Source organism: Populus euphratica, unplaced genomic scaffold (genome assembly GCF_000495115.2).
Source record: "Populus euphratica unplaced genomic scaffold, PopEup_1.0 scaffold76.1, whole genome shotgun sequence".
NCBI lineage: Eukaryota > Viridiplantae > Streptophyta > Magnoliopsida > Malpighiales > Salicaceae > Populus > Populus euphratica.
The window spans coordinates 773240-784376 of NW_011499890.1; the positions used below are offsets into that span (position 1 = coordinate 773240).

At 36.1% G+C, this 11137-nt stretch overlaps 2 protein-coding genes across 3 annotated transcripts; one reads left to right on the plus strand and one right to left on the minus strand.

Annotated features, from left to right (window-relative positions):
* Positions 1–825: 825 nt before the first annotated feature.
* Positions 826–6219, plus strand: LOC105131067 (sodium-dependent phosphate transport protein 1, chloroplastic-like). Of its 2 annotated transcripts, none has more exons than XM_011033841.1 (10): positions 826–1289; positions 1457–1564; positions 1693–1848; positions 1939–2154; positions 2445–2654; positions 3382–3519; positions 3753–3854; positions 4155–4220; positions 4366–4450; positions 5768–6219. In XM_011033841.1, the coding sequence occupies exons 1-10, from the start codon at positions 909–911 to the stop codon at positions 5863–5865; spliced, it is 1560 nt and encodes a 519-aa protein (XP_011032143.1). In that variant the 5' UTR covers positions 826–908; the 3' UTR covers positions 5866–6219. The 2 variants fall into 2 exon arrangements, with proteins under 2 accessions (XP_011032143.1, XP_011032142.1); XM_011033840.1 differs by lacking the exon at positions 5768–6219 and adding an exon at positions 4641–5033 and having other exon boundaries at positions 4366–4483.
* Positions 6220–6820: 601 nt separating this feature from the next.
* On the minus strand, positions 6821–8918 carry LOC105131069 (cytochrome P450 86A1). The gene has a single exon (XM_011033842.1). It carries the CDS (start codon positions 8691–8693, stop codon positions 7158–7160), a length of 1536 nt encoding a protein of 511 aa, XP_011032144.1. The 5' UTR covers positions 8694–8918; the 3' UTR covers positions 6821–7157.
* Between the last annotated feature and the right edge of the window lie 2219 nt (positions 8919–11137).

The window sequence follows — 11137 nt, forward strand, 5'->3', positions numbered from 1 at the left end:
AAATTTTATTATTAGATTATTTGATAATTTATTTTCATGTTATTTTATTAGTTGAATTTTGTGTAGTTATCTTCATCTTATTTATTTATTTTTTGAATTTTAATTTTCAATATTAAATTTGTTAAAAATAAAATTTTATATTTTTTTATAAAGTTATCATTATCTTAAATGTTAAAAAGCAGGTTATGAGTTTAATGAGATATTTTAGATTGATCTAATTTTTTTATTATTTTTAAATAATGTTTTTATTTAATATTAAATTTGCTGAAAATTGAGCTTTGTAAATATTTTTTCTTTTATTTTTTTTATATAATGTTATCTCAATCTCACAATTTAAGTTACAAGTTTGATAGGTTAACTCATATTAACTTGAATATATATTTTATTTAATATTTTAATCATTTAATATTATATTAATTAAGAATTGATTTTCATAATTGATTTTGGTTTTTTCTATAAAATTACCATAATACAATAATTGTAAATTTAAAAAAATAATCAAAAACAACTTAATGTATTTTTATCTCAATTGTTTATAATAAATACCAACCAGTAATATTAATATTCTTTTAAAATGTTATTCAGCGTATATCATATTTTAAAATTTTGTATTATAAAAAATATGTTAATAATATTTAAATATTTTCTTTATAGTAAAAAAACATTTAAACAACCCCGCAGCACGCCAATTAAACAGTAAAACCCCAACGTTCAACTGGGAGATGATATTGTTTTCCGTTATACTCCCCGCCTAAAATCCCCGTCAATCACAGGAGGACACATGTCAAAACCAGTACCAATCCCGCATAAATATCCCTTCCACTACTACTATTCAAAATATCATATCCTGCTCTCTTGCTCAAATGTGGTAAAAAGCAATAACAGTTTCCCTTCCTAACGTCACCACCATGAACACTAGTAGAGCTCTTCTCTACTCCTTCACAGACCCTACTTTTCGCCCTCTAAAATCTCCTCCCGATATCTCATCCCCTAAAAGAAGACCTAGAGAGGGGCTTAATTTTCGAGTCCGGTTACATAATCACCGAGGCTGTGTTTCTCGGGTCTCGGTGAGGAATTCGGGTCGGGGTGAGACAGGGAAAGTGTATGCTGATGTTAAGTCGGAGCCGTATGAGATATTGAAGTCGGTTCCGGAATCGGTGAAGTTGGAGGAGGATGCTTTGGACGATGTTGTTCTGGATAGTACGATGCCGTGGTGGGAAGAGTTCCCTAAACGATGGGTCATTGTCATTCTTTGTTTCTCGGCTTTTCTTCTTTGCAATATGGATAGAGTATGCTGCCCACATTTGCTTTTCTTTTTTCTTTTTCCTTCTTATTATGTTGAATTATTATAAAGAGGAGAAAATAGTACTCTAACTCCGATTATGGAAAATAATTAGTATATTTAATTTTTTTGGGGTAATTAAGAAGTAAATTATGAGCAGATGCTGCTTGGCAGGTAAATATGAGCATTGCAATACTTCCAATGTCAGCCGAGAACAATTGGAACCCAGCCACCGTCGGTTTGATCCAGTCTTCATTTTTCTGGGGCTACTTACTTACACAAGTAACTTTAACATGCTCCCCACCCCACCCCCCAAATTATTATTATTATTATTATTATTATTATTATTATTATTATTATGTATTTGCTTAATAATAATTTTATTTCACATTTTTTGTTCTAATTGATAGATTGCTGGTGGCATTTGGGCGGACACAGTGGGCGGGAAGAAGGTTTTGGGATTTGGTGTCATTTGGTGGTCCATTGCTACGATTCTTACTCCTGTTGCTGCTAAAGTTGGATTGCCCTTCCTACTCGTTGTTCGCGCTTTCATGGGGATTGGTGAGGTAAGTTATCTAGCAAGAAAAAAAAAAACGAGTGACTTTGTGTCATATTCTATGTTGGATGTTTGTTAAATTAATTTGGTACTGCTTCAGGGTGTTGCGATGCCTGCCATGAATAACATTCTGTCCAAATGGGTTCCTGTATCAGAGAGGAGTAGATCATTAGCGTTTGTGTACAGCGGGATGTACCTTGGATCAGTTACTGGCCTGGCCTTTTCACCATTTTTAATACATGAGTTTGGATGGCCATCGGTTTTTTACTCCTTCGGTTCTCTGGGAACGGTTTGGTTTGCTGCATGGCTCAGTAAGGTAAATTTTCTCTGTAAATTATCATTGTTATTCATATGGCATGTTTCTTGCCAACTTATTGGAAGTTGCAGAGGTAGTAAAATTATAATTCCATTACTATTACAAGAAGCTTTTTGGTATTTAACAAGTTCCATAATCTGGATGATTAAACCTCTGTTTAGCCTTTATTTTTTCTGTCCATGGAAATTCTGATTCCTCGTGCAAATTTTGCTTTAAATCAAGGGTTCTCTTCCCTAATAAAGAATGTGTCACCTTTCAAGATGCTCATTTTTCATTCTTTCTACATATAGGCACACAGTTCACCTCTCGACGATCCTCAGCTGCGGCCTGCAGAAAAGAAGTTGATTTTTGCGAACAGTTTTTCCAAGGAACCTGTTGAAACGATCCCTTGGAGACTAATCTTGTCGAAAGCCCCTGTATGGGCCCTAATAGTGTCTCACTTCTGTCACAACTGGGGAACATTTATTCTTTTGACATGGATGCCAACATATTATAATCAAGTAAGTCTTTTTTTCCATCACGAGATTGAATGATTTGACCTGTTGTAACATATAAAAACATATCCCAGATATCTTGAGAATTCTCAGAGTTTAAACTGTTCATTTGACATTTGGACTCCATTTGTCTTGTTGTGCATGAGTTGCAGCCAGTGATTTTATCTTAGGTAGCTGATGGGTAAAATAGTCAATGGAGTAACCATTAACCACGAATAATGTATGGTCAAGGTCGTCATAAATCAATCGAAAAGTGGTGAGAATCAATGGGAAACCATGTATCACTTGCATGACTAGAGAAACTTGGTGTTGTGACTCGCTGCTTACTATGGGATGGCTGGCCTTGAAGCTGTTATTTTCAAGTGAATCTTTTACTCCTTATTAGATAACCCTTTATATGTCATAGACTCTCATTTTAAAAATCTTGTTGATGTTATCTTCACGCATTGTAACATGTGAGGTACAGGTAGGAACGAAACCATAAAAGGCTACTTGTTATGAGATACACAGTTCATTTACAATTTATCTATCCTGTACCGTAACCTCCTTTTCAAATTCTTCTAACGATGCATTGAATCAAGGAAGTACATGCTACTGTCTCTTTGACCTTCAGTTTTGCTATCTTCTTGTTGACAAATTGCAGAAGAGATTTACAGCTTGGCAATTGCATTTCTATAAAAGCAACCTTTCTCTCGATAATACCACTGAGCAGAATCTCCTTTTGGCCATGCAGGTCTTGAAGTTCAATCTTACAGAATCTGGCCTTTTCTGTGTCTTGCCCTGGCTTACAATGGCATTTTCTGCAAATTTGGGAGGTTGGATTGCAGATACTCTTGTGAGCAAAGGTTTATCTGTAACAACAGTCCGTAAGGTAGCATTAAGGGTGGTGCAAAATTCACCAACCCCCCTCTCTTATCATCTCTGCTTTATTTGCTTCTTCTTAGCACTGTTTATTTCCTGTACTTTCTTCGTTCATTCAATTTCAATTTTACATGGCAAATGAAACATACTTTACAATAGTGATGTTAAGCACTATTTATTTCATCATGTCACTTGTTCAACTTTGTATGGATAGTTGAACATGCTCTCCATCCTCCTTAACAGATCATGCAATCAATTGGCTTTCTTGGCCCTGCCTTCTTCCTAACCCAGTTGAGTCACATTGATTCTCCTGCAGTGGCTGTTCTGTGCATGGCATGCAGCCAGGTTTGCTTCTTACATCAAAAAATGCACCGTTCCACTTTTCAAATTTATATGTATTGACTTGCAAAGGTGTTGCACATTGTTTACCATTTGTTATGGTTTATATGTTCGCACTTTTTTCTGTCTTGGAAGTTCGATTTATGACCGACCATACATGGAGTTCTGTTGTCTCATCTCAACTCAGAGAAATTTCTGCTAAGAGTTTAATTATTTTTTTGTATCCTTTTAGCTTTAGTGGAATGAGATTTTTTTTTTGTTTATAAATCTCTTCTCTTGAACTAACTGCTTCTTTTTCTTCAACAGGGAACTGATGCATTTTCCCAGTCTGGTCTATATTCAAACCATCAAGATATTGCCCCTCGATATTCTGTGAGTATCAATCCTTGTAATGCTGTTGTCTGTTGATGTCCTAAATCTGGCTTGTTTTTGTTGTATTGTTATATGCTGTCATTGATTCTATTTCCTAGGAATGTTTACTTAATTGTTTCTATTTTTATTTGTAATTTATTTCCAGGGAGTGTTGCTTGGTCTATCCAATACAGCTGGAGTATTGGCAGGGGTGTTTGGAACTGCAGCCACTGGTTACATCTTGCAGCATGGTAAGAGCTCATCCTTGGCATTTATTGCTGCTGGTAAGACAAACTCGGAAGTCTACTATACCATCCTTGAAGAAAACCAACATAATTTTTTAAAAAAATTTCTAGGATGCCAAAGTTGTCCAAGTCACTTCTAGCTCAGTCATTCTGGTCTTGGATTTGGATCAATTTTAGTCAAGACCAAGTGCTGCTGGTAAGACAAACTCGGAAGTCTACTATACCATCCTTGAAGAAAACCAACAGAATTCTTTTAAAAATTTTCTAGGATGCCAAAGTGGTCCAAGTCACTTCTAGCTCAGTCATTCTGGTCTTGGATTTGGATCAATTTTAGTCAAGACCAATTTGAAGGCTCAAAAATAGAATTTTCGTTCAGATTAACCTTGTTAAGGTTTTAAAGACAGCTGTTTTTAACTTTGTGTATTAGAGTTAAGTCCTAGTTTCCAAGAGGACAATTGGATGGTTAAAACTTAGGATTTTCAAATTGGAGGTCTCATATTCAAATCCTATAATAGGTTTTTAGAGGATGAAGAGGGTTGCCTCCCATCGTCTAGTGCAAGGTTTAGTAAAACCAGATAAAGCAAAAGTGGAGAAAAACAAAAAAAAAGAAAAAGGATTGCCCCTACTGCGTGGTGTAGGGTACTAACAGTTTCACTAAATTCACTCTTTCAGATTCAGGTTTTTTCATGTTTGTATTTCGTATGCTCTATCGTTTTCACTAAATCTAAATCATCAAATTCAAAATGAATGGTCATGATTTTAGAATATTTTAGATGGAAAAAACTAACTAGCTACTATTCTCCTTCTTAGTCTAGATAATTTGGAATTCTGAACATGAGAGGATTTGAAACCGTTTCTTGAGGAAAATTTAATGTTGTCACGCCTAGCGTCACTCGTCATAAAATGTAGCCTATTTCACACTGAAGTTGCATTCTTGGAGTAACAGTTATTTGGGCTTCAATGTTCAATTCCTCTAGTTGTAAATTGTAATGAATTTGTTTCTATTTCTAAAAAAGAAAGTCAAACTGTTAGAAGCTAAAAACTAAGGATTCCATTAGATTTTCTGATAAGATTCTGTGGACATGGTCCTCATTTTGAATACAGAAAAGAGAATAGGGAAATGACCGTGTTACCCTGCTAGATTCTCATTGCCTTAGTTAACTGTTGCCTTTTAATTCAAGCTTTTGAATGCTTCAGAAACCAAGTTTTACATCGCCGTTTCCTGTGTGGCTCACTCCCTGCCTTCTTTATCGAAATTTGAGACACTGAATCCTATACCATCTGATTCTTGTGCATTGCTTCACTCCCTCGTTACCTTCTCAGGTTCTTGGGACGATGTTTTCAAGGTTTCAGTTGGGCTCTACTTGGTTGGAACAGCGGTCTGGAACCTCTTTTCAACGGGTGAGAAAATATTGGATTAGCTTTCATGGAAGTTAACATCGGTGACAGCTCAAGCTAGCCCAGTGATTCCCGCACCAATACAGAAGGATGAGTTGATTGAATGGGAAAAAGTGAAATTGTGAATGAGATTAAATGGAAGAACAACTAGAAAAATAACTTCATACAAAACTCTTGAGCTTGAAGAACTGGCAAAATTTCTGAACGCCAAAATTGAGCTCAAAGTTTGTGTTGCGTGCAATGCCAGGGCCTCTGGCACAAATGAAACAATTTCATGCATCTCAATGAAGAATATACCTGTAAAGTATCTCCAAAGCTGCTTGTAAATGTTTACATTCAATACCTAATGAATCAATTCTATGATCTTAAAGCATGTTTCTTCATCTGTTTTTGCTTTCGCAGTAGTTATATTATCTAATTATCAATCCAAGTAAAAATTTCATTAGGGTAATTTTTTATTTTCGTGTATACATCTTTTGGAATAATCTGTGGGACAACGGGTAATTCTTTCCAAGTGTTTTATTTCTGCTGAAGAGTGAGCTTGATTCAATGGTTTTACGCAGAGAAATTGATAGAACTATATGTGGATCTCTGCTTTTAATTAGTTTTTGTCCAGGTTGATGCAACTTTCAAATGGTAGGCATTTATTAGATGTATGTCTTTGTGTAATCAGATCAAGTGATGGGCCACTTATGATTCTAGATTATCAAAAAGTGAGGTAACTTACTAATTCCCCTTTGCGGCCAGCCTCAACCCCAGCACCGAAAGAATAGCCTTGAGAGCGAAACTTGACAGGCCAACTGAAGAGAAGCTCATTACTTTAATAATTAACATCTATACGTATTTAGATTTACAGCTCGACATTCCATGACCTATAAATTAACCATGCATGTGCATTTGTGATAGAGCGCACAAAACTCTCATAGCAGGAGGGTAGGAAATTTGTTGCAGATTCTTAAGCGTCACAGCAGGCAAGAGTTAATAATGGTAGTGTAAAATTCTTCTTTTTTATTCACATAATCATATAAAAGAAACATCTGTTGATATCGAATATACAACATTACACGACAAACACTCTTAATTTTGAATGGCTTGTATACGTACGTACGCACTGGATTTAGAACCCAGCAATGAACAAGAAATTTAAAAACGGAAACAAAAAACAAATAAAAATGATCCTTTAACAGAATTATGGGCAGTAATACCCCCATGATTTGTGACTGAATGGCTGTCTCGGTCGTCTCCTGTAAACACCAAGCAATGCAAAGTTGAGCAAGACAAGCTCCAGAGATTTGATGAGAATGGTGAGACACTCCTATGCAAGAGTACGTGGATGCAAGAATACGTGGAGCCCGTTCTTCATGAACAAAGTAAGAGACATCTTCTGCTCTACGCGGTGACCGGGAACCAGTGATAAACGGTAGCGCAACAGCACAGCAGAAGCCACAGACTTCATTTGCAAGTAAGCCAAGTCCTTCCCTAGGCAAGTCCTGGGTCCAGCATTAAAGGCCACAAACTTGTAGCCATCTTTAGGTGGCTCAAACTTGTCCTCTTCTGGTGATAGCCATCGCTCCGGTTTAAATTCCATGCAGTCCTCGCCCCATATGCTCTTCATCCTTCCAACAGAATAAATAGAATACGTAATCGTTGAACCTGCTGGTACCTGTGTACCGTCGGGCAGAACATCGTTTTCCACGACGTATTTGAAGTCTTGTGGTACTGACGGGTATAAACGCAATGTTTCAGCTAATGCTGCTTTGAGATAAACCAGTTTATCAGCTTCATCAAAGACTAAAGGCTCATCAAGCCATTTCTGGCGATCATTTCCACGTGTTTCCGTGAGTATAGCTGATATTTCCTTGATTATCTTTGCTTCTACTTCAGGATGGTTCATGACTAGCCAGAAGAACCAGCTAAGAGCAACAGATGAGGTGTCGCGGCCGGCAAGGACAAAGTTGAGAGCAATTCGTTGCAGAACAGAGATTGGAAAGTGGTTACCTTCAACGTCTCTCTTCTTCATGAATCGTGATAATAAATCATCAGACGGGTTTTCTTTGCGTGCTGCGATGGCATCATCCATGTATGATTCCACAACTTCGAGGCTCTTCTTTAATCTCCTCTCTGCTCCAATTCCAAAAAGCTTCTCCGCTCTCCACAAGATACCAGGGTAAAGAAGCCTCTGTAGAGTAGCCTCAGTGGCTGTGTCAAACGCAATAGCAAATGGATTTTCCGGCATTTCTGGCGAGAGAGTTTCTGGATCCTTGCCAAATGTGAGTCCACATATGTTGTCGAAGGTCAAGCGAAGCAATAATTCTTGCAGGTCCACCGAAAGCTTCTCTGTAACTGCCTTGTCCAAAATGTTCCACAGACGATTCTTGATTGTCTGGTTCACCCATCGAGCCATGGCTTGCCGTAAAGTCCGAGTAGTGAACTCTAAAGCTGCAGTTTTGCGTTGAATGAGCCACGTTTCTCCATCACTATTAAAGATCCCTTGGCCTAAAAGATCATGAAACGCAGTTTGCCATTCGGGTCCTTTGGGATAGTTATCAAACTTGGTTCGAAGAATATGTTCCATGTTTTTGGGGTGGCAGGTGACAGTGTAGAATCCTTGTTTGCGAGCAAAGAAAGGAAGTGCTATTGTGCACGTCTGGTAAGTTCCGACACCACCTGTTGCACGGAGGTTGGCGGCAATCCAATCATGGATTTTTCTCCGGTTCACGAACAGTGATGGAAGGCTACCCACTATAGGCCATACTTTTGGGCCCGTAAGTCTACGGGCTAGGAGATAGAACCATAGAAGATAAACTGATGTAGCAGCTGCGAGGGTTAAGAGGAAAGACAAGGTTTCCATGTCAAGGTTTGGTGTTTTTTTTTTTTTTTGACGGGGGCTGCAGAGGACTACACTGAATGAGAGGGATTGTATAAAGAGCTTCTATATATAATATGGCATTGAAGGAAAGTCTTAGGAGCAGTTGTTAGGAAAATTTGTGCATGGCGGTCACTGCTGGGTTGATAGGAACCGTGAGAGAGAAGGCACACGAAAACCATGCAAACTAATTTCAGTGGTCTTATTTCTGGTCACCCGAGTAGGTGCGCAATGTGCCAAATACTCGCTGCCATTGTTTCAGAGACTTTCTGCCCGCAAACAGACCCCAACAAGTTTCTAATCTGGAATGGTTATATATTTTATCCTGTTTGTTGAGGAATCTTGGGGTTTTTCTCCACATTAACACAGTAAATAAACTTATTTTTCAAATTAACACGGTTAAAAAATTAATTTATATTCTAGCTTAGAAACAATACAATGGTGACGCAGCACTAACACTTTAGATGAAGTTGCGCATGTAACACGTGCGCATTATCTGATCGCGCACATGGTAGATCCGCACGCGCCACCAACATGTAATTATTTTGAAGAATTGCGGGTGCTCAGTGGCTGCGACACAGCATGGACCCTCCCTTCTGCTTTTTCATGCAAAATAACAATAATAAAGCTGCTCGAGCTACTAAATAAACGCCCCAAATCCCATGAAAGAACATTGGTGGATCGTAACATTGAATCGTGGTTGTGCAAGGATCGTGGAGCAGGGATGAATAAGTGATAGTGTAGCCATGTAACCATGAACTTCTTTATTTTATATTTTATATTTAAAAAAAAAACATAACTTTTAAAACTACTGTTTTTAGCTTTAAAATAATCATAAACGGTTTTTATTTTTGTTTTCAAGAATTTGAAAAAGGAAAAAACACCAAGTGAATGCACGACGTATGTAAATTTATATAAATTTCAGCACATCTCGTTTACTATATACATAATTTGTAAATTGTGCATCTAATAGATTGTGTAAATAGTACTTGCACTATTAATAAATTATATATTTAATAGACATGAAAATTATTAAATAATAATATATATTATATCATTGTGAATCTTATCTAATAGTTTAATTTATTGAATTGAGATGATTTTTTAATATTATATTGAAATATTGATGATTAAATGGTAACGAGTTCGAATCTCATTATTTTTATTTATTTGATAAAAATTAAATGTAAAATAAAGTAAACTTGTGTAAGTTTTAAGTCTAAAATTTTTTTATTTAAAAGAATATATTAAACAATAACATAAATTATAACTTAAAATCTTATTTAATAATTTAAACTATTAAATTAAATTAATTTTTTTAAAAAAAGTACTAGAAAATAGTATTGTGTGGGAAAATACCCCACCTTTTGTCCTTGATAATCTTTATAAAGAAGAACAGCACATGTTCTCTCATGTAAACCACACACATAAAAAAAATGCTTTCAGAATGATGCACCTTTTTTATATACAGAAAATGATAGGTTTTCTTCAACGAATAAGAAAATGATAATTATCTCTTATGAAAGACATTGTGACATCTAATCACCACATGCACGGCCGTTGCTTAGAATTGATTTTCACCAGAATTAATCCCACATGATCTTTTTTTAGTATAGACATTCGCAAATCAATATTTAAATCTTTGGTTAATTATTCCAAATTATATATAGGAAATGAACTTAATTTGTTACACCTTCACCCAAGATAATAAGAAGATGCACGGTGTAATCCTGAGAAATATATTTTAATTAGTTAAGTTTTATATTTACTTTCTAGAGTTTACTAGTATGAGTTTTATAAATTTTAAAATTATTAGAGATTTATATAATTATTAATTTTAGAGCTTATAAAATTAGTTGAGATAAATACAACTTAATTAATTTGAAAACTCATATTAATTAAAAAAAAAAGATGCACGATGATGGGGTTAATAACATGTTCATAGTTTTTCAGATATCTAGCCATCCAAACCCTAAAGAGTTAGAGATATGCGAGGCTATCTTAGAATAGTTAATTTCGAAGACAGGCTAGCTGTTCTCTGATTTAGTAAAGAACAGCTCTAGCTCTTAATTAATTATTCCAGAAGCATTTCCGCAATTAATTTGCCGACCGTGTATGTTCTAGAAATTAAGAGGGTTGTTAGAGGCGGTTGACCCGCAATGAGAAAAACAGGATTGCTCTAAAAGGCGGAGAAGATCTCTAAAGCATGCATGCAACGAGAGAGAGACAAGCAAGCAGCCGAGACATGTAAATAAGTTGATTTGACTAAGGTGCAGTGGTTCTGGGAAGGGAGGAAACGTCGAGAAAAAGACACTAAAAAGCTCACCCTACTGTTGCCTTTTCTTTGGGATAACTGACACCAACTCCTTGAATATTAGCTGACGTCCACTCCTTATTAATCATCTCCAAATTAAAAGCTTATTAATCAT